Source organism: Phycomyces blakesleeanus, assembly GCF_001638985.1.
Source record: "Phycomyces blakesleeanus NRRL 1555(-) unplaced genomic scaffold PHYBLscaffold_11, whole genome shotgun sequence".
NCBI lineage: Eukaryota > Fungi > Mucoromycota > Mucoromycetes > Mucorales > Phycomycetaceae > Phycomyces > Phycomyces blakesleeanus.
Window position 1 is genome coordinate 898,031 of NW_017265144.1, and position 21,716 is coordinate 919,746.

At 33.0% G+C, this 21,716-nt stretch overlaps 5 protein-coding genes across 5 annotated transcripts; 1 reads left to right on the forward strand and 4 right to left on the reverse strand.

The window, feature by feature from the left end:
• Window positions 1-117: 117 nt before the first annotated feature.
• On the reverse strand, window positions 118-3,698 carry PHYBLDRAFT_177591 (hypothetical protein). The gene is made up of 14 exons (XM_018437905.1): window positions 3,501-3,698; window positions 3,266-3,444; window positions 3,156-3,182; window positions 2,906-3,072; window positions 2,745-2,831; window positions 2,326-2,647; window positions 2,152-2,204; window positions 1,754-2,088; window positions 1,637-1,670; window positions 1,450-1,558; window positions 581-1,386; window positions 383-491; window positions 239-294; window positions 118-175 (listed from the first exon to the last, which is right to left on the reverse strand). Exons 1-11 carry the CDS (start codon window positions 3,599-3,601, stop codon window positions 1,367-1,369), a joined length of 1,434 nt encoding a protein of 477 aa, XP_018291427.1. The 5' UTR covers window positions 3,602-3,698; the 3' UTR covers window positions 118-175; window positions 239-294; window positions 383-491; window positions 581-1,366.
• Window positions 3,699-4,865: 1,167 nt separating this feature from the next.
• Window positions 4,866-5,453, reverse strand: PHYBLDRAFT_145784 (hypothetical protein; the record flags this gene model as incomplete). Its single annotated transcript, XM_018431535.1, has 2 exons — window positions 4,866-4,997; window positions 5,100-5,453. The coding sequence occupies 2 exons, from the start codon at window positions 5,451-5,453 to the stop codon at window positions 4,866-4,868; spliced, it is 486 nt and encodes a 161-aa protein (XP_018291428.1).
• A 7,110-nt stretch (window positions 5,454-12,563) lies between these two features.
• Window positions 12,564-13,637, reverse strand: PHYBLDRAFT_181517 (hypothetical protein; the record flags this gene model as incomplete). Its single annotated transcript, XM_018438482.1, has 3 exons — window positions 12,564-13,194; window positions 13,291-13,382; window positions 13,440-13,637. The coding sequence occupies 3 exons, from the start codon at window positions 13,635-13,637 to the stop codon at window positions 13,020-13,022; spliced, it is 465 nt and encodes a 154-aa protein (XP_018291429.1). The 3' UTR covers window positions 12,564-13,019.
• Window positions 13,638-19,154: 5,517 nt separating this feature from the next.
• Window positions 19,155-20,160, reverse strand: PHYBLDRAFT_187083 (C2H2-type zinc finger transcription factor; the record flags this gene model as incomplete). The annotated part of the gene is made up of 2 exons (XM_018439325.1): window positions 19,155-19,634; window positions 19,798-20,160. The coding sequence occupies 2 exons, from the start codon at window positions 20,158-20,160 to the stop codon at window positions 19,503-19,505; spliced, it is 495 nt and encodes a 164-aa protein (XP_018291430.1). The 3' UTR covers window positions 19,155-19,502.
• Window positions 20,161-20,865: 705 nt separating this feature from the next.
• On the forward strand, window positions 20,866-21,451 carry PHYBLDRAFT_168748 (hypothetical protein; the record flags this gene model as incomplete). Its single annotated transcript, XM_018435929.1, has 2 exons — window positions 20,866-20,945; window positions 21,079-21,451. 2 exons carry the CDS (start codon window positions 20,866-20,868, stop codon window positions 21,449-21,451), a joined length of 453 nt encoding a protein of 150 aa, XP_018291431.1.
• Window positions 21,452-21,716: the final 265 nt, after the last annotated feature.

The following is a 21,716-nucleotide window of genomic DNA, read 5'->3' on the forward strand; positions in this document are numbered from 1 at the left end:
TTTTTTAAAGATATAGACACACACACACACACACACAGTTGATCAAAAAAAAATTAAAGACCTTCTTTTTGTCTTCATCACATTCACAATGTCTCAACGATTCAATACAGCAGCACAGCAAATGCAGCGTCCTCTTCACAATGAGTTGATTGCTCTTCATCGTCTACTAGGCAAAGTATGTCAATAGTAGCAATAAAAAAATAAAGCTCGCCGGTCACAAGCCAACACTCCATTACAGGACATTCTCGAACAAGCCGCGCGTATTCTCGATCACTTTGCTACTTCCCACATAAAGTATGTTATATACTTTTCCTATTAAAACCAATTTGTTTGGAATTACATATATATACTGAATCTTTATTAAATACTGACCTACGTTTAGTAAAAAAGGCGTTATCGTTGAACAGCCTCCTCCTCTGCACCAAACAGAAAAATTACTCGAAAAATGTGATGATTTTGAGGCAATTTGTGATCAAATATACTACATCTTGGTAATAAGCTTTCTTTTGCTTTTTTTTTGGTTTTTGGTTTTTGTTCTTGGCAAAGTAAATGTTAATGCTTATATATCTCTTTTAATTAGGAACAATCCAAGCGAATCCTTCAACTTGATTGGCAACAAAAAGTAGCTCTACAGTCTGAAGCAGATAAGCGACATCAAGAGCTGCAACAAGAACAGCAACAGCAGTTGCAACAACAACAGCAGTTACAGCATGATAACCTTACATCGGATATGGATGGTGATCTATCCATGGGATTCCCTTCTTCGTCTCAAATGGATCTTTCGATCGATATGGACACAGACCCAACAGACACCTCAAAAGATCACGCACATCTACACCACAGATCTCAGACACATCTGGCTGAGCAGCATGGACTTGAGGATGAGGATATGGAGGAACTTTTGATGTTGCAGAGAGACCGGTTAGAGAGGCTACGCAAAGTCATCGTACTCGGAATGGATGCAGAGCATGTCAGGGCGAGTCAGAACGATGGTAGTGGGAAGGACGATCTACTCTTTTGAAAGTCTATTTTTTGGATATATATATAAAATGAAGAAGAAGATGAAAGTTATTGTGGCTGTGAATGTGGCTATGGCTATTGTTGCGTTTGCATTTGTGTGTATATTTTATATCTCTATGGTAAGGATAATGATAAGGATAATAAAGGAAATACTTGATTTATCATAACGCATATTTAAGGAAATGAAATAGAGGGCTTGGAAGAAGTTTATCATATAATATAATGCTTTATTTCTTGGATATAATATAATATAATAGAATATGATATGATATATAATATGATTTGAATGTGTGATGTGATGTAAGAAAAGAAAAATGAAGGAATTGTTCTCTTTTTTTTTGGTTTTTTACTTGAAGTTGTTGATAACTATAAATGTACAATATTCAGTCTTATGTTTTCTCTTATTACTCTTTGCTGGTTTTATCTTACCTCGTTCAATGGCATCCAGGCCTTTTACGAGCTCTTCCATAGGAGGACCAAAACTAAGTCTAACGAAATGATGGCAGGGGGATTCAAACAACTCACGACGGCTTGCAGGCTAAAAAAGAAAGGAAAAAATAATAATGGTTTCAATAAGTTAAACATGTAATAAAATAATATATTAGTAGTAACTTACATTAACATCGAAGAAAATTCCTGGAACAACGATACTATGAGGCATTAAGCAATAATTCAATTAGAAGCCGACAAAAAAAAAAGATGAAAACCTGGTGATATGAAAATAACAACTTACACTTTCTCTTTAAGGCACTCCTCAAAGAAGGTTAGACCAACGTTGATAGGTGCCGGGAGCTCGTTGAGGTCCAACCAGATATAAAATGTGGCATTTGGTGGTACATTGACCTTGATGCCAATCTCTTCCAGACGCTCGAGAACATAGTCTCGCTTGCTTCTAAAGTGGATCTGCAAGTGCTTGGCTTCGTTTTTAAAGACTTCGGGATCGAGCATAGGAATTGCGGCCAGCTGGAGTGGATGGTTTGCACCACCTTCTAAGAAAGAGCCACAGCTCTGCATAGAGGATATAACAGATTCTGGGCCAACGATCCAGCAGATACGCCAACCAGGTAACTAACAAGCCATTCCACCGGATTTAATCTCTCGTTTGATTTAACAACTTTTTTATTTACTTACTCTAAAGTTCTTTGTCAGACCATCGATGATAATAACAGGGTCTGCATTGACATCTGTGGATTGGTACCAAAGAAAAATCCCACCAGTTAATTAAATTAGTTAATTAATAAAGTTAATTAAAACATTAACTGTAAAAAAAAAGTCTCTTGCTTTTTCTCGTGTGCTGTTACTCACCATCAACATATTCCGAGATGCTAACTGTACGGCCATTCTCTTCTTCTGGGTGTGAGTAGATGTAGGACGAATAGAACTCATCCATAACAAGGGTTGTGTGTCTCTCTTTGGAGATCTTGACCAATTCACAGAGTTCTTCACCCTCAATGAGCTGACCGGTCGGGTTGCGAGGGTTTGAGGCAACAATCAAACCAAGACCACGTCCAGAAATCTCTTTGCGGATCGTGTCAGGATCTATGTGATAGTTTGATTCGGCTTCCAGGGTGGTTGGAATAGGCACAAAGCGCTTAAAGACAGACAGCATCTGTTCATAGGCAGTGTACTGTTGGCAGAAAAATGCATATAATATTCACAAGATGTCAGACAGACAGACACACAGAGAGAGATTGTGATTTAAAAAGGTCGCAAAATGACTTTACCTCGGGCAAGAAGTAGCCCACATTGATGTCACCGATGGCTGATGCTACACGTGTGAGTCCTGCACGACCACCAGGGACAATACAGACCTAAAATAATGATATCGCCTTTTAGACTATGTCCGCCACTCCATTTCAATTCTTTTGAATTCTAGAAAACTTACGTTTGCAGATGTGTACTTTGATTCCTTATCCTGTCGATAGATCTCATTGTAGAGGTTGGCAACAGCAGAACGTAACTCGGTTATACCAGCAGTAGGTGCATACTCATACGATTCAATTGGTAGTTCAATGTGGGTAGGCTTGTCTGCACAACCATCAATATGTCCAACTTGAAAGATAAAGAAAATATGAAATATATAAAAGTAAGAAATCTTTTTCTCGATCCCTCTTTTTATTATTTTATTAGCTTACCTTCTGGAGCACCTTGACCAAAGTTTGCTATATGATTCCAAAATAACATTTAAAATAAACGTTAGATATCAACATCTTTTTTAAAATAGAAAGAAAATTTAGTAACTTACCCCATTCAGGGTCACCATAGGTAAAACCATTCTGCATGGCTCTGTCCATTACATAAATGACACCAGTAGATCCAGGGTGCTCGATACCGTAGATTTTTGCGGCATTCTTGGCTTTGGTTGCCTTGTTGGTATTACCTGGGTAACTACGAAGGGTCTGATGGGCCTCTGAATGTGCCTCACTATGATATACAATAAATGAATAAATTTAATTTTTTCTAAATTTATTTCAAAGTACCTTCTCATCTTATTGACAATCTGTTGAGCAATATCATAGAAATGGAACTTCTTGTGGCACTCGGGCTCTTGTCCTTCGATATCTTCTACTGGAATGGTCATGGTGTATAAGGTTTTGATTTAGGAGAAGAAGAAGAAAGGAATTTCTTTTGGAGTAAAGAAAAGAGATAGATGAAGTTGTGTGCGTGTGTTTTTTTTTAGGAATGTCTAAAATTTGAGAACAAAAATACCTGGCCTCTTTTTATAGATAACCACAAAATGTTCATCTCATCCTGAATCGGGGATACTTTTTGGAAAAATGAATATGTTCATTAAAAATAAAAAAAAAATAAAAAAAACAACCGCGTGAGGGTTGCACGCTGTGTCGGGTGGTCTGTTTACCATTTTCTCTCCTCTTGCTTGAGGTAAAGTTGTTCCTCAAGTCCCAGATAGCCAATGCGTCACAGTGTAACCATCAACGAGCCATTTTATTCAACAGTAAGAGTGTAATGGGTTTCTTGTACGACGAAGCTCGCTATTGACGTAATAATATCGCACTTCTTGGTTTAGCAAATTAGATATATATATATATACAAAATGAAAAGAAGAGAAAAAAAATGACTGGTGTGAAGACCTGTTGATCCAGCTTTGTAGGTCAGTCTTGAGTATGTCACCATCTGATGTTAGGTATAGATCATCAGTATATTTGCTTTCTTGTTTAATAGACATTATAATAATGATGATGATGCTGATAATAATCTATTAGGCTGTTCTTTTTTTTAAAGAAATATATATATATATATAAATTATTTGTGACCATTAACATCTATGGAGGAGCCCGGAAAGATCGAAGGCGACTTGCGATAATTAAGATAAAGATAATATTTTATTTTATTTTTTGTGAGTTGATATATGAGCCGACAAACTTTCTATTTTATTTTTATTTTTAATGGCTACACGTGCGCCAATAGCTTAAATATTACTGCTGATTGTTACACGTCTACAGTAAAGATCGTCTGGCATTATTAAAAAGATTAATTTCTGAATAAGTAAGAATACATATATATACTATTGTAAAACAGTAAGAAATCAAGCTGTTTTTTTTTAAAAAAAATGTTATTATTTCAAAGGTCTTTCTCTATCTCTATTAGTCTCTTTCTGTATGTGCCTGTGGGCGAGCGTTCATTTAAGCATAAAATGTGTATTATATTTGTTGTTATAGAAACAGAATATGTTCCTTGGCTAAAAGTAATAAAACTGTTTATTAAATTAAGAAAAGAAAATGTATATTTATTTAAAGATTCTGGGATTGGGTTAATCATTTTATTTTTATTACGATCGGAAAAGAAAGGCCTGATGAAATCTAAAAGTAATATCCGGGTTGCCTTTACATTTTTGGCTTTGGTGATCTTATCTTGCCTCCCAATCTTGAGATCAGACCTACCAAGGGTCCAACCCATTTTTCTGCAAAAAATGGTGTCAAGGCAGCAGATGCTGCAAGACGGACAGGCATCAAAAGCTACAGAATATGCACACACACACACACACACAAACAGTATCATTATTATATTAATTATTATGGTTATCAATTATATATATATATATAATAGCAATTGGTTACCTTGACAGCAGCATAAGTTGTGGCTAGGTTTATCATCACGCGACTTTGTGGATCAAGTGGCTCATATCCATAGTGTACACGAACCTTGCTGATGAACCGATTTCCTTCTGTAATCGCAGTCTCTGAAACCGGGATTGAGAGCGCAGATGCATCAAGAGCATAGTAAATAAACGGGAATGGGATGATTGCTGTAACTTCATGTAAAATTGCAAATGTGGTCACATAAGAGGCCGGCTTGTCGCGGAATTGCTGAACATATTTACGCCAGCCTCTTGTTGCCTTTTGTTCGACTTTTAGTGTATTGGCAGTAGTGAATCGACGCACATTGTGAGTGATGGGGTATAGGAATCTCATGGCTAAAATAGGATGTTTATTTCTTTTTTTATTTTATTTCTTTCCCATGAAAGGAATAATATAACTAGCTTCAATGTCCGATACATAATACAATACACATATGTATATATATACAGATGTTAATTTGGCATCAAGTGTAATTCATTTTTATATGTATTTATTAGTTAATTTAATTTAAATTTAATAGACAATTGTGTGTGTGTGTGTTTCTAGTGAGGTTATCCACTGGCTGTTTTATAGAAAGGGACAGTTCTGATCGATAAACAATTAGTGCAACTATAAAAGTTCTTTCTTGTTTTAAGCATAGACCTAGATCTTATTTTGATATAAACATATATAATATAAAGATTAAAGAAGAGAATGAAGAGGCCAGGAATAAAGAAGGTTACCAGAAATTAATATTCGATCAAATTGATAGGGAAATACAGCCAATCTGAGAGCCCAAAAGTATTGAGGCCAAGAAAACTAAATCAATAAATAAATATCAAGAAAGAAAGAAAAATAGTTTGAGGAAATAGAATCAAAGTGGATTTTGGGTAACAATAATTATAAACCCCAAACTGTCTTGGCTTTTGATTTGTGTGCCCAAAGGCCCATTGCCTTTAAACAAGTAGCTCAATATATATTTATATATATAAAGATTAGATCTTACATATTAATAGGAAGAGTTTTTTTTTCAAAAGGCAGGCAGACAGGACAGATATTTGGAATGAAATGACTTTTGGCTCATTTTGTGTGTATCTTGTGTACAACGATGAGTTTGTACTAATGAAGCAAAAGTTACCTGATCCAAAACAAAATCAATATCCTATAATATCAATATCAGTATGAGAATAAAAAAAAACACAAGGTTCTCAAGTTATTTTCTATTGATTATAAATTATTGATATATATATATATACCTGGAATAATGGAGAGGCCATTCTCATTAATTTGTCCTAATAATAAAATGCAGATTTATAGTCGCCAAGTGCCAAAAAAGGAGCATCAATTCAATGGAAAATACTTTAAAACTACAGAAAATCTTGATGGTTCCTGTTATGTTAATGTTTTTACTATTAAATTTGTATTTGTATTTTATCATTCATACTTTAAACTACTTGTAATTATCAAGATGTTCAAGAAAAAACCTGATATTTTATCCCACTCTCTCTCTCTCTCTCTTTCAAAAATAAAAAACAAATAAATAAAATAAACATAATCAGTTATCAATTCATTAGTACTTACAAAAAAATTACTATGCTTATAAGCAGGTTTTCAAATATTACATTCCTAAAGTTCCAAGACAATGTAATTTGAAAAAATTGCGATATAACATCGCATCCTTGAGCCATTAATAAGCATAAGAATAGAGCACCGTTATTCTTGGCAGATAAAGTAATAACAATGGGAATATGAAGTTTTCAGCTTGTTTCTGATAAGTATATCAGCATTATCTTGAAATGCTCCTTTTACATTAACAATATAGTATGCATACGTTCTATGTTCAATGCCAAAATAAATATATAAATAAATAAATAAAGGAGAGTAGGGACGAGGGGGGTGTTGACTTTAATAAAATATTTTCTTGCAACCTTTATTGTGTTTAAGGGGTTGTTTTAAGGTTGAATTTTGATTAAACACTTGGTGTGGACAGACTAAAAGTTCAAAAAAAAGTTCAAAAAAAGGGCAAAACTAATTAAAACTCTAACCCAATAATATGTCGTAAAGTTTTGCTCTTTTTCTTTTTACTCTTTCTTTTTGAACTTTTAGTCTATCCATATCAACTATTTTTCATTATATATATATATATATATGTGTGTATGTGTTTCAATTTAACTTTGTTAGTTTTCTTTGCTATTATTGTAGTCCAAATCTAAAAGCACCTTTTCAATATCTTACTCTTGTCCTACATTCTTTTTTATGGTGCAATCGGGCGCAAATATCCATGTTCTTGGATTTGTTTCAATTTCTTTGATCGTTTTTTTATATATAGAAGAATTATTTGATCTCCGCTGATTATAAGAAAAAAAGGCTATGGACTTGAAGCTTGGCTACTTTTCTGATCACATGACTTTCTTTTTTAAACCGTAGATTTTCACGCACCGTCTATGAAGGCCTTTAAAGTGTTTCAATTTCTAGAAAAAAGAAAAGAAAAAACACCCAGACTTGGATAACTATCTCTGATTGCACCATAGTATTAGTTTTTAAGTTAATTTTTTTTTTTTTTGGTTTTGCATTGAAGCAAAAGAAATTTATTTTATATTTGCCCTTATTCATTATAAAAAAATAACAGTAGAATAAATTATCGAAATACTATCTTAGGGAGGGTACACAGTAATAATTAGGTCAGAAAAATAGAAATTGTTTTCTTGTCAATAGCACTCTTCTAGTACTTGTTCGCTCTCTTATACTTGTCAGTTTTCTTTTCTTTTCTTTTTGTCTCACACAATGACTCTCTCAAACATGTCCTCTTTATCTCCATGGTACTTTTAAGCTGAAAAGCGCGGAAGGGTTTCCCCGGGGCTGTGTAATTAAGTTGCAATTGGTGAAAAATGATTCGGACATCCAAGAGAACAATATGATATCAATTTGCAAAGACGATATTTATGTAACAAAGCGATTTTCTCAAAGCAGCACTTCTTGATGCATTAATGATAATTTAGAAATAAAATAAATAAAAAGGTGACTGTAAAGATACTACCTTGGAAGAACGTTCACGGGTTGCATTTTGTGTTTGAGATTAGGAATTTGATTTAATTCTTCACAATACAGCTTCTTTCATCTTTGTACTATTCTTGTTGATTTTGCTGTTGGTATTCTTATTCTTAAATATTTTTTAAATATCAATAGATTAATATTAGTACCAAGTGTATGCGAGAATTGCAAGTTATTTATATATATATATATATATTATATTAATGGGATGCTATTCGTAGTTTAAATGGGCAATACATTCTTTAACCCTTCTTTTTTTCTGTGTTACTGTGCCTTCAGAATTCTGCTATTCTAACGAGTGCATATTACAAGAAAAATGAATATAAGCGGGAGGTTTTGTCTGTATGCCTATCTGCCTGTATTCTTGTAGGTGTTTATTATTTAAAGAAAGTGGCATTGGACTACTTTCTTAAGACTATGGCTATTATAATAATACTCGTGTGTTTGTTTTCATATATAGGATAAAAATCTAATTCTGTTTGCAAATTCTAAACACTTATTTTACTGCATGTATAGTAGCTATGACTTCAAAAATGTATACACCTTGAAACGGAAACAAACAAAAAAAGAAACTTTAAAGTAGCTTCCCTCAGGATGGTGTGTCATATAGCCCATATAGCCCTCAAACCAAATCATATAATTTACTCTTTTGTCCTGTTCATTCAGGAGCCTCTTAATAAATATGAACCTATCCAACAGATCAATACAAACAAACACAAAAAAACAAAAAAAAACCCCCTTTTTAACATGGTGTAAATATTTCCCACCGCTCTGTTGTCGTTATTATTTGTTCATTTTTTTTTTACTACCCGCAATATGATTCCACTAATACTATTCAATAAATTCTTTGTCGCGTATAATAAACGTGTTTCTTTATTTTAAATGAAACACCAATTAGGTTTGGGCTCAACTCCAAAATATAAATGTTTTTTTTTCTTTCTTTTGTCTTCTTTCAATTGCGCCACTTCTTTGTTTCTTTATTATTATTTTTTATTTTTAAATGCCGTGTATTCTTTAGTGTCTAAGCTACTCTTTATAATTCTATAACCCAGAGGTAAATATTGAATGAGTAATACTGCTGTATTAGCCTGGTAGCCAAAACAAAAATATACACGGCCATGATATATAAAATAATATGTACGAAAAGCAGTAGCAGAATCATAAAGTTTTTTTTTGGTACTTTTGAACCATTTTTAAGGATAGTGAAGATGTAACCTAGTTTTTAGTAATAGACAAGTCGAACAGTTGATGTACAGCTCTATGTTTGTGTATTCAAGATTGGTCTATGGTTATATTGGAAGAAATCACCAGAAAAAAAAATGAAAGGTTGTCTGTCATGTTCTTGAGCAACGCTTCTCCTACTTATTGCACCGGAACACCCTGTCAAAAATGAAAAAAAAATTGGCTTAGGAAGAAACAGCAAATGAAGACAGTAAACTCAAAATACTGGCCAGAGGGAAAAGAAAGAAACTGTTGAAACACACATGGGAATTGTACACACGATACAAGGGGTCAGAGCAGAGACAGATCAAGTTCTACCACAGCAATTCAATTCAATGAAAATAAAAAGAGTAAGTCAAGATAGACCATGTCAATCCGATAAAATACTCTTCCTCGATACTCTACAAATGATTAAGCTGGTTTATCAAAAGCTGCTATAAAAATTCCAAAATTAAATTAAGCAGAAGGGCAACGATTTTTGAAGGGAATTTGTCTAGGCTGAAATGGATTGTGTGGATTTGATTTGTTAGAGCTAAGATATTAACCAGTAACTTTAACTCGATACAAAGAAGAAGAAAAAGAAGGAGAAGAAGGAATATGTTGGTGCACAAGGTACAATAAAGAAAAGTATATTAGCCTACAAGAAGATAACACATGGTATCTAAAAGGAGTGTATCAATATCCATGTGTGAGTGAATTAGAGTCAGATTTTGCGACATTATTTTCCTTGTTCCTTTACATTAATGGGATGTGCATGCCTATGTGCTCTTGCGGGAAAAGCTCACTGGATATATGAAAGATAACACGATAACCATAGTTGTCTAGTATGCGAACACCATACTAACACGTACTGACCAGTTCAATCACATTTTTCCCAGTGTCAATGTTCCAAAACCTTCTAGACTTGAAGTGTATTACAGTAAATGCTCTGATAAGTACAATATATTACACTACTAAATAAAGTTTGACACAAAAGTAAACACAGACACAGACATATATACAGGCGAATTTTTTTTTTATTGTGGGTTGTACTAGGCCTTGCGCATTTTAGCATTCAGTTGACTCAGTGAGGACTGAGGAATAAATGAAAATAATAAAAAATGTTACCCCCTAAATATGAGGGGGGAATAAAAAAAAATAAGCACAAATGATAGATAAATAAAGGAAAGAAGTATTGGACAAGGCATGACAAAGGGTAATAGTCAGCGAAGAAGAAAAAAAGTAAGAAAGCACGTAAAAAACCCCAAGTGTGGGGGTGGGGGGTGGGGTAAACGGCTTTGAGAATACATGTAGACAGGAGCCAACACGAACACAAAGATGAAAACAAATTAAAGAAAGTTATTTCAAAAGCGCCTTTTTTTTTACCATCTATATTTTTCTTTTTTTGTTCACCTCACGGTTTCTAAGGCCGAAAACGTATATATTATGTGATCTTATTACTAAACAATCTCTTGTAAATCTGATATACAGATACCTTTACAGACGAGATTTTATTATTTGTCGAAAGGTTTGCGATATTCCTTCTGTGTGTGTGTATGTGTGTGTGTGGAAGGTACTATAAGTAATTCTATGACATACATATATATATATATAAGAATGCTTTGTACATAATCTTAATTTCCCACACAAAGCTGAGTATATCAATTTGGTTTATAGCTTTTGTTGGCAGCAGTAATACTTTCCTTCTATATAAAAAAAGCAAGTCACTGTGTTCTACAACACTTGTATCATGTAACCAATCTTTTATTACATGTATTCCCTCTCTCTCTCTCTCTCTCTCTCTCTCTTAGTATTTATTATCCAGCAGCTCGTTTACAATGCAATGACAGAATCTCAACCTTAGTTATTAATGCTAATTTTGATAATTATATATATATATATATATATATATATATATATATGATAAGAGGGGCTTCAACATTTATCGATGCTTAATTTTTAATATTTTTTAAAAGAACAAAGAATGTTTTACAGAAAATAGATAAAAAAAAAAAGGGGGAGCGAGAATCTCAACATACAGGAATCTAATACTTCATAATTGCTACTATCAGAGCAACCGTCTTGTTAATAAGAAGAAGGAAGATAGAAGGCATGGTACAGAGAGTATGAATATGTTGCTTGGTAACATCGATATCGGAAGGTAAAACAAAAAAAAGTCTCGCTATAGTTAGACGGGTCTCGACTAAGGTATACACTAAAACGCATGAATTTAAAGTAGACAATGGGTGCTTGCTTCTGTTAAGGATATTAGAAAATTTAAAGGTTTAGCTAAAGTTTTTCCTCCCAGCAGTTCGATTAAATTCACTCTAAATATAAAAGAGAGTTCCTTTACTTTATCTTCCTATTAAATTTAATAGGAAGATAAAATTTATTGATGAAAATTCTCTCAAAATTTATTCAAAGAAAAAGATAAATCGAAATGTTGGGAAAATTGACCTTTTCTTTAGCTAAAGTAGCGGTGTTTAACTTTAGATAAATTAAAAGTTATCTCACTGCTGAAGATGTTCTTATTTCCCATAATGGAAAGTTATCAGCTCTTGGTGATACTTAATGTTACTGTTCTTGCCATTGATATTAAGAAATAAAAAAAAAACGTGAAATGTATTTCTTGTTGAACTTTATTTAACGACAAATTATATTTTGTTTTGTAGGTAAACCCATTTTTTTTTTAAAAAAAAAGATTGATATATTTCACAAGCTATTATAGATAAAGTCTATTCTGCAATATAGTCTTCAGTTAATTGAGTAGCTCTCAGATTTCAAGTATAATTCTCGCTTAAAGACTTGCGATTCAAAATAGCTCTCTAGCATTTCATACCGAAAGTTCAAGGTCTTGTAATGCAAAATTATGCGTTTTTTGAAGTATATCTTCACTGAAGAATTAGAAGACGATTCCAATTTTAATCTGGAGGACTTTGCAAATAGTTGACTGTATGTTCTCTTTATCAAGAAGTGTCTCTGTTACTTATTAAAAGCTATAAACCAGACAAGCGAAAGGCTTAAGGCCAGAACAAAAGATTTTAAGAATCTTCTTAACAAGTATCGAGAGGTATATATATATATATATATATATATAGCCAATATTGTTCTTATACACCACTACAGCTGAAGTATGTTCAGCAGATAGTTAGCTACGAAACAGTAAAATAAAAAGCAATGTCACATACTTAAATGCTGCCTCTTTTTCATTTTGGATACAAATTGGGTATGTTTCTTCATATATAAAGAATTTCAGCCTTGGAAGGTAAAGTGAAAAGGACATTGCAGTCGCGGTAAAGACGATAACCAATCGATGTACTAATATAAGTATGGTGGTATCCTCGAGAACCATGAACGCTATATCAAAGGACTTTCTTGGTTTCTTCAAATATTGACTCCGTTCAAGATTTATTCAATTCGTACCCACCCTTCTCCTTCCCCGCCGACACCATTCTACCCCAAGAAAAAAAAATAGACCTACTGTTACACCAGCAACCAAAGAGCTACTGAAACAAAGCCAAGAGATTTTTAGAATCTTTGGCAAAGAGACCGATGTTCTATATGCCTATTTGAGATATCGTAATGAAAAGAGTGTTAAAAGAAAGGTTCAAGGTTTATTTCTAAAGATTATAAGACTTCAAAATTGTATCTAGAAGAAAAAAAAAAGTATTATTGTTTATCATCCAGATGCAAGAAAACCAACAATTTTTGAAGGCCACGCGACTGGCTACAGCAGAGTTCCCTGTGGAAATTCATCTTTCTAGTTGTTTTTGTTGTCTTTAGGGCAGAGGCATGGTAGTCAGGATTAGACTTCCAGTATATTCTTTTCAGCTTTGCGTAAAAACTCCAAAATACCAAAACGTTTGTTTTTTATTATTATTATTATTAAAAATAGTGTACTACTATAAATGTACATTACCTTTACTTTCTATCTTGTTACATGTCTTGAATTGTTGCTACATACTCAGAACAGCTAGCTTTACTGTTATGTTCCAACTCAGGATCTTCTTGCTCTTTTGTAGCATCTACAATCTTTTACGGAAGCAAAGTAAGAGTAGAAAGTAAGAGAGTCTGTATAGTATATTTAACGTGAGTAGCTTGAAGGCCGTCTTTGATCGTGTTAGACTCCTTGCAGATCAGCCTTCCTTTGCTTTTAGTAAAGGAATCTGAGACAGAGAAAGAGAAAGAAGAAGAAGAAGAAGAAGAAGAAGAAGAAATATTTGCAGGTCTATTGATTGGTCGGGTTATCGGAAACATGATACAAATAAGCTCGTCACCAATAACCATAGAAAGAAACGGGTGTGATTCCTGAGTATAAAAAAAAATAATAGATTTTTTTGTCTTTACCAATCTGAATGAATACATTACTTTTCTTTAAAATAAATAAGTCAAGAGTAATCACAAATGTTAATATTTAGAAACCGATTATATGATTTAGAGAACAAAGAAAAAAAGTTGTGATAAATCGTTATCGTTAGGTTAGTAGATAAATAAAAAGAGCACTTGAAAAATGGATATAAAATACAACATATATAATTATCTGCGTCTTTTTAAAAGATAATGATATGAATAAGTATTAGACTTTATTGATTTATTCATTTGAAATAAGCACATTTATTGGTCGCAAGAAAATATAAACAAATCAAAGCCAATACACTATTCCATCGCGCGCTCATAAACCACAAGATCTTTACATTTAAGATAATGTATACTTGACTGTCTTTATGTAACTCTATATAGTGTCAACTTCATCTCTACTTTTAACATTAGGCTTCTTTTTTTTTGCTATGACACGTCCTATCAATTTTCTTTTCTGATTCTTATGATTTATTTGCGGATACACAGCATACACGTTTAAAAAAAATCGCGCTTGCTGGATTACTAACGGACAGGATATATAAGCTGGTCAATGGTTATGAGAATTGTTTTCACCACTTTAATGTTAATTTATTTTGTGGTGTTGTTAGGGCTATGGCTTAAGTCTTGGTACAAGTAGATCGAATATCTTTTTGGTTAACCCTTCCTAGACCGATCAACTGACTGGCTGGCTGGCTGACTGGCAGATCGATCAATCGATCTGCCTCTTTTGTTTTTATTACGCTCTCATTAAATATTTGTAAATTGGGAGATCTTAAATTCATACCTAGTATTGATGTTTTACCAGCATGTGTTTCTATATATAAAACAACATATGTGGCCATTCTTTTCTCATTTTCTGAGTGTATGTATGTATGTATGTATGTGTGCGTTTTCAAAAGAATACTAATATTGTTTTGCTTAAGAGTTGGAGTGTCTGAATTCAAAAAAGAGATGGTGCCGTCTCCATGACATTATATTATAATTAAATAACATCCCACATTTGCTTCTGTCACCCTAAAGATAAAACCCTCCCTCCTTTCAATAAGCAATTGTGTACTGGCTGCTTTGTAGATCATCCCTCCGAGTTAAACGAAAGCGTTTCTTTTTTTGTTATTTAACTATTTATATATGTAACGAGATTGTTATATAAGCTCAGGTTATTATTATGACAGGAATGACACTGAAAATAACAGTAATAATAATAGAAGTAGTAGTGACTAATCTAGTTATTTAATAAGGTTTAAATTAAAGCATTTATCATATTTGTGTAGTATATTACAGTCATGACAAAGACAACAAGAAACAGGAAACGGTATTTATTATTACTATATACATACATCTGAAAAAGAATGAGAAATATTGCTATTATTCTTATTTTCTTTTTCATTCGATATGTCCTGCTATAATTTACTTTACTCCACTTCCCCTTTACCTTCCCCTTTTACCCCCCCAAATAAAAAATCAAACCCAAGAATAAAGCAATCAAATTAAATCAAATCAAATCAAATTAAATTAAATAAAAAATTTAAAGAGTAGTTCAAATAAAATGATAGGAATTTTCTGCAAAAAGAAAATAAATTCTGCAGAATATTTCTACAAAACCAAAAAAAAAAAAAAAAAAAATTAAATAAATTAGAGACCTTTTTTCTTTCTTTTAGTTTTGTCCAACCAGAATGCTTTTTTTTTTAAAAAAAAAAAATCCTTGGACGTTCTACGACTAAATATTTAGAACAAATTTTTGCCATATTTGTCTAGACGCACAAAACGTACAACCCCAAAAGACATACATACATACATAATTAAATAAATAAATACATTTAAAGAAAGAGATAAAGAGATAGAACTGGATCTAGAGCCAAGTAGACTTACATATAATAGAAAACAGAAGACGAGATATGAAAACATTGGTTGCATTTTTAATCATCTCAAAGCCATAGACACTTTTACTCCCCCAATAAGTGTACACGCTCCAAGAAACATGTACTACTCAGTATTAGTATTTCTCTTTTTTCTTTGCTTTCTTTGGTTCTTTATTTTGTGTAATGCAAACTGCTTTTAAAATAAAATAAAAGAATGAAAAATTAAGGATGGGGGGTATTGAGAACGAATGAACGAAAGAACGAATGAAAGAAAAAGATTATGCGCCTTGTTATCCAATAGATATAATTTGCTATACTATGCTACATTATATTACCTTGTGCTGTAAATGTTATATATCTATTTAGTATTCCTATTTTAATATCTTACGATAAAAAGCATGTAATTTTCAAACCAACCTGTATTCATCAATTACAAAACTTTTTTTTATATATATATTTTTACTTACAACCTTGGTACTCTAGTAAACGCTCTGTACAATTGTATACATTTGATTTGAATAAAGTGTAGACTAAAAAAGAAATGCCTCATATGTTTTTTGCTTGCTTGTTTTGTTTTGTTTTGTTTTGTTTTTCCAAATTAAATTAGAAACGCTTTCTATATACTGCGTAGAAATATCGTAACTTTGTATTGAATGTTTCGCTTACAATAAACATGCACATCCGTACATAAATATTTAACAGATAAGATTAATAACGGTACTATTGTTCAAGATGCATTTCTCGCAATTGACCTTGTCGTTCCTTTAGTAATACAATCATAATGTACAAAATATTAAACTAGAGTATTTTCGCTCGAAAATGAATTCAAGTAAAATAAAATCGATTCATTCATTCATTCATTCATTCATGGAATGATTATATATTATATTATATCTTATAAGCTCAAACATATCAGAAGTTGAGTTGGGTTGGATCGGATTGGATTTTGGGGGAGAGGTAAAAGAAATAGGTATTCGGTTGTGACTTTATTTTATTTTTCTTGGTCTGCCCAATATGCTTTCTAGATTGTGTAAACAGGATACCTATTGTTCGATTAACATCAACTGTGCATACACACATACGCACATACGTTAGAACAGCATTCTTTAACAACTCTTATGATATTGCTATCAAAAAAAAACCTATACGCTTATTGTAATTAGCGTCTAAGATATTATATTCAATATACACATACATGTACGCCCACATACATTAAATAGCAGGCTCTATTAAATTCTATACTTTTGTAGGCTAGTTATATACATCTATATGTACTTAAAGCAATAGTCTCCTTTAATTTTATTCTTTTATATAGTCCCTGAGTAATTACTTGAAAAGATTACTTAAAATACATTGTTTGCCAAGAAAATTTGTGTTAAATATCGAGACACAAACGCACAAGCACAGATTGTATATATACATAATACTAAGCTAAAGGTCTCATGGTTTCAATAGTAAAGAATAATCCTTTGTTATCAGTATGTTAAAAGAACAAAATATATCTAAAATAGAGAACATTAATAGTCTAACTTTTTTTTTTTAAAAAAAAAAGAATCAATTGGTGTATAATATTAATATTCAGTTTTTTCAAAACATAACAATCTGTAATATATATATATATATGTATCTATGGAAATCAAGTTCAATTCAAGTTTTTTTTTTTTTTCCATTTCTCTGTCTATAGTATATTGCGAAAGTTTTCTTTTTTCTTGTGATACCTCCATTGCTAAAAAGCACGATTTTTCTTTATTTTAATATCAGAAAACGCAAAACAACATACAATGTTATACACGGGGTTTTAAACAAGATGGATATTCTTTCTTTTTTGTAGGGTAGTAAACCCCAAGAAAACCTTTGATCTCCACTTCCCCCCCCCCCTCTCCTCATTTCTTTTGTTCTTTATCTTGTAATCATATTATATTTATATAACATTAATAGTTTTTACTGTTTTATGTACGCACACCCCATACACAAAGAATATGAACCGTTGTAACATCTGATAGCGCTTTAAAGAGTGTCAGCTCCTCAAAAAAAATTGTTTGCTTGTTTGATAATATTCTATTCTATTATATTCCTATTCATTCTATAGATAAAATATAAATGAGGTAACAGCTATTACTGAATATCCAAAAAAAAAAATCAATAAAAAAATAAAAATAAAAAAAAAAAATCCAAGACTTTCCTGCTTTACCATTTCTTTCTTTTTTTGGTAATTCTTGACATTACATTTACTTTTGACCTCTGTAGAATACAAAAAAATCACAGTTTGATTGACATTTATATAATTTCCGTAAATCATTATTATTAGTATTATTATTTTGCACAACATAAAAGATATTTCTCTCTCTGTGTGTGTGTGTGAAAAATCTACATTATGTCCAGAATCTCGGACCAGAACTCACACGACATGTTTCAATGTAAACTGATCGAGTCTATATAATAACTTGTTGAATTTAATTCTAATATTAAATTTGTTATAAGAAAGAAACGAGGTTTTTGAATTGGTTACAAAGAGTAAGCAGCAATGATAACAACAAATTGAGCGCTTTATTAGTATTTTTTTTTTCTTTTTCTCGATCTCTTTACTCCTAGAATAACATATATACACACAATTATATATATATATATATATATAAGCTCCCAAAAGATTATCTAAAAGATGAATGATATCAATGGACTATATAGGATATCAAACACAATGGTAGAATCACCATAACAACAACAAAAAACAACAACAAGTAATAATTAAGAAAAAAAAAAAAACTTAAATTGAAACAAGTAACCAAAAAAAGAAATAAAGAAAAGTATCACAAGAAGTTTCGGTTAGACTTACAAACAAGGCAATTTGTAGCAAAGTAAAGTGAAGTAAAGTGAAGAAATAGACAGGTTAATTATTGTGGCAACCAGTCCCAAGCTTGTTAATTATCATACACTCCCCCCCCCCCCCCCCCCAAAATAAAATCAAATACTTCCCCCCCCCCCCCCCCCTTGATTTTTGTTTCCATTTTCACTTTTTGCTTATAGTTCCATACTCACTCATTTACTCACTCACTTTATCTATATTTTCTCCCTCCACATTCTACACAGTGTATTTTATATATATTTCTCTCATTTGGTCCATTACATTATATTATTATTACCATGGCTTTAAATCTACATTTGTATCCATGTCTATCTGCCCTTTTTTTTTTTACTCAACAACATTGATAAAAACCAAACCAAACCAAACCAAACCAATCAAACAAACAAACAAACAAACAAACAAACAAACAAAAAGCTTCTATATATATATAAATGTTTTGGCATCAGCTGCAGGTGTGTATGTATGTATGTGTTGCACAATACAACGGTAACCCGTTATTGTGCCACAATTGCGCACGCACGCACACACACACAAAATAGAAATTATTTAAAGACTATATACACATACATACATACATACATATACATATATATATATATATATAAATATAAATATCTAAACGCCTGCCGTGTTCCTTACATGCCAATTTGACCCATTTTGACCACGCGTCTTGACATCAATCAGTTTCCCTCTGCCACAAAATCCCTTAGCCCCTTTTTGAATGCAGTGTACAAAGTATAGGAATGTTATTGATTTCGAACCAAAAGAGATAAATAAGAAAGTAAAGTAAAGTAAAGAGAAAAAAAAAACGAATGGTAAGGAGAGAGAGAGAGAAAAAGGGGAGATTGAGAAGTGTGTGGGATCTGAGAGAGAGAGAGAGAGAGATAGAAAAGGGTAATGAGAGGTGAGACAAGATGTACGAATGGTCAATACATATACATATTACATATATACATAAATACATACATATAAATGTGTGTAGAGTGCTGAATATATAAGAAAGAAAGAAAGAAATAAGTCTACATTGCATGCAAAGAGAAATATATATATATATATATTTTTTTTTGGTGTCTAGGAAGAACATGATGAAGAAGATGAAGAAGTCGAAAGGGTATTTGCAGAGTGTATTTTTGCGTGTCGACGAAGATTGCTGACCACTGAAAAGTGTCGACCACAGCCTTCGATAGGACACTTGAATGGTTTCTAAAATAAAAGCAAGATACCAAAAAAAAAAAAAAAGTAAATATTTGTGTCTTGTGTCTTTGCGTTTTGCATTTTGCATTTTGCATTTTGCATTTTGCATTTTGCGCTTTATGTTCTATGTTTATAATAATAATAATAATAAAAATAAAAATAAAAAACAAACCTCTCCAGTGTGGCTGTATGTATGGGTTATAAGTGAACTTGGACGTGTGAATTCCTTTGAACAATAGTTACATTTGTAACGTTTGGATTGTGAACCGGTTCCCTTGATTGGAGTATTGAAAGCCTGCTGTAGGTGAGGCTGTGGGGTTTGATTGGACTGGCCACAGTTACTTTCAGAAACAGTTGAGGGTGATGTGGATCTAGAGGTAGCAACCGAAGACCGTCTTTGCTGACACTTGTAAGATGAAGAAGATGAAGAAGCCACAGAGGTGTGTCTCTGCTGTTGTTGCATATGTGAAACGAACGCCGAGGAGGTCATTCCGGCCTTCTTTTGTGCATAGGCCATGACCCCAGACGACGGCATGGGTGAGCTCAAGGTTTCTATTTTTTATTTTTATTTTTGTTAATGAATTTAGTGTGGTTAGTGTTACGTTTGAGTAAATAAATAAATAAGTAGTTATATATTGAATGTAATATACTATTGGTATTGGTATTGGTATTGCTATAGCTATAGCTATAGCTATTGAAATTGACATTGACATTGACATTGGTGTTATATTATTACCATTGTAGTGGGTGTAGGGATGATACATGTCACTTCTGTGATAAGGTACGCCTATAACGCCTGGTCCAGCCAGATGTGTAGTGTCATATGACGGTGAGCAGTCGACGGAAGAAATTGGGTCTTTTGTGTGAGGAGACATCATCATCAAATGAGCTGATGTATTTTTTGAGCTGTCAATTTTATTATTATTATTAGTAGTATTGCTGCTGCTGTTGTTGGTGGTGGTGGTGGCGGTGGCGAGGTTGATGCTGTGGCTGTGGCTGTGGTTGAGGTTAAAGTTAATGTTATGGTTGATGTTATGGTTGTGGTTGATATTGTGGTTAATGTTGTGATTAATGTTAGAGTCTGGGCTGGGATATGACCATTGCTGGAATAACTGCTCATCGACTGATAATGGAACTGAGGAAGGCGTGGATATAGAGGACGATGAGGACGATGAGGTGAGTCTGCTATTTTGATGAGTGTTTAAGGTGTAAGGTTGTAGAGGAAAATATTGAGTTGAAAATGGAGATGATGCTGCTGCTGCTGCTGCTGCTGCTGCTGCTGCTGCTGCCGATGCTGCCGATGCTGATGCTGATGCTGAAGTAGCCCCTGAAATCGGTGTGCGTGGTGAGCTTTGTGACTGATAGTCCATGAATACTCGAGAAGAGAGAATCGGGCCAGCCGACAGCATGTTTGTGCCAAATGAGTCATTGTTTTGAATGTTTCCAAGAAGAGAAACGTTGGCCAGGCTATTACTATTACTATTACTATTATTGTTATGGCTATGGCTGTGTCTGTGTCTGTGGCTATAGCTTTGCTTGCTCTTGTTCTTGTTCTTATTCTTATTCTTATTTTGAATGTTATTAATGGTAGTCGTCGTCGTCGTTGCTGTCGCCATAGCAGTATTAGCAGCGGTATTATTGCTATTGCTATTAATATTAATATTACTGGTGTCAAGGATAATGTTATTATTGATATTAATATTAATGTTGGTGTTGGTGTTGGTGTTGGTGTTGGTACTGGTGCTGGTGCTGGTGCTGGTACTGGTGCTGGTGTTCATGGTCTGGACAGGAAGAGCAGCGCCAAGCCCATAGTCGGGAGTAATTGAAAAAGGGTAAGTATCGGAGATGGATTGGTACCCGTGCTGATTGGTTAGGGTTCGTCCGCGATTGAGGCCATTCGTTGAAGAGGGGAAGTTAGTTTCCAGGCTCATTCCAGGATATACAGATAGCATTCAAAATCCTCAAAAAAAAAAGAAGAAGAAGAAGAAGATAGGGATTTCTGTGTGTGTGTGTGTGTGTGGATAAATGATTCTTTTTCTTTTTCTTTTTATTTTCTTCTTGCTTTGAATGATAAAGAACGGCACGCCGTAA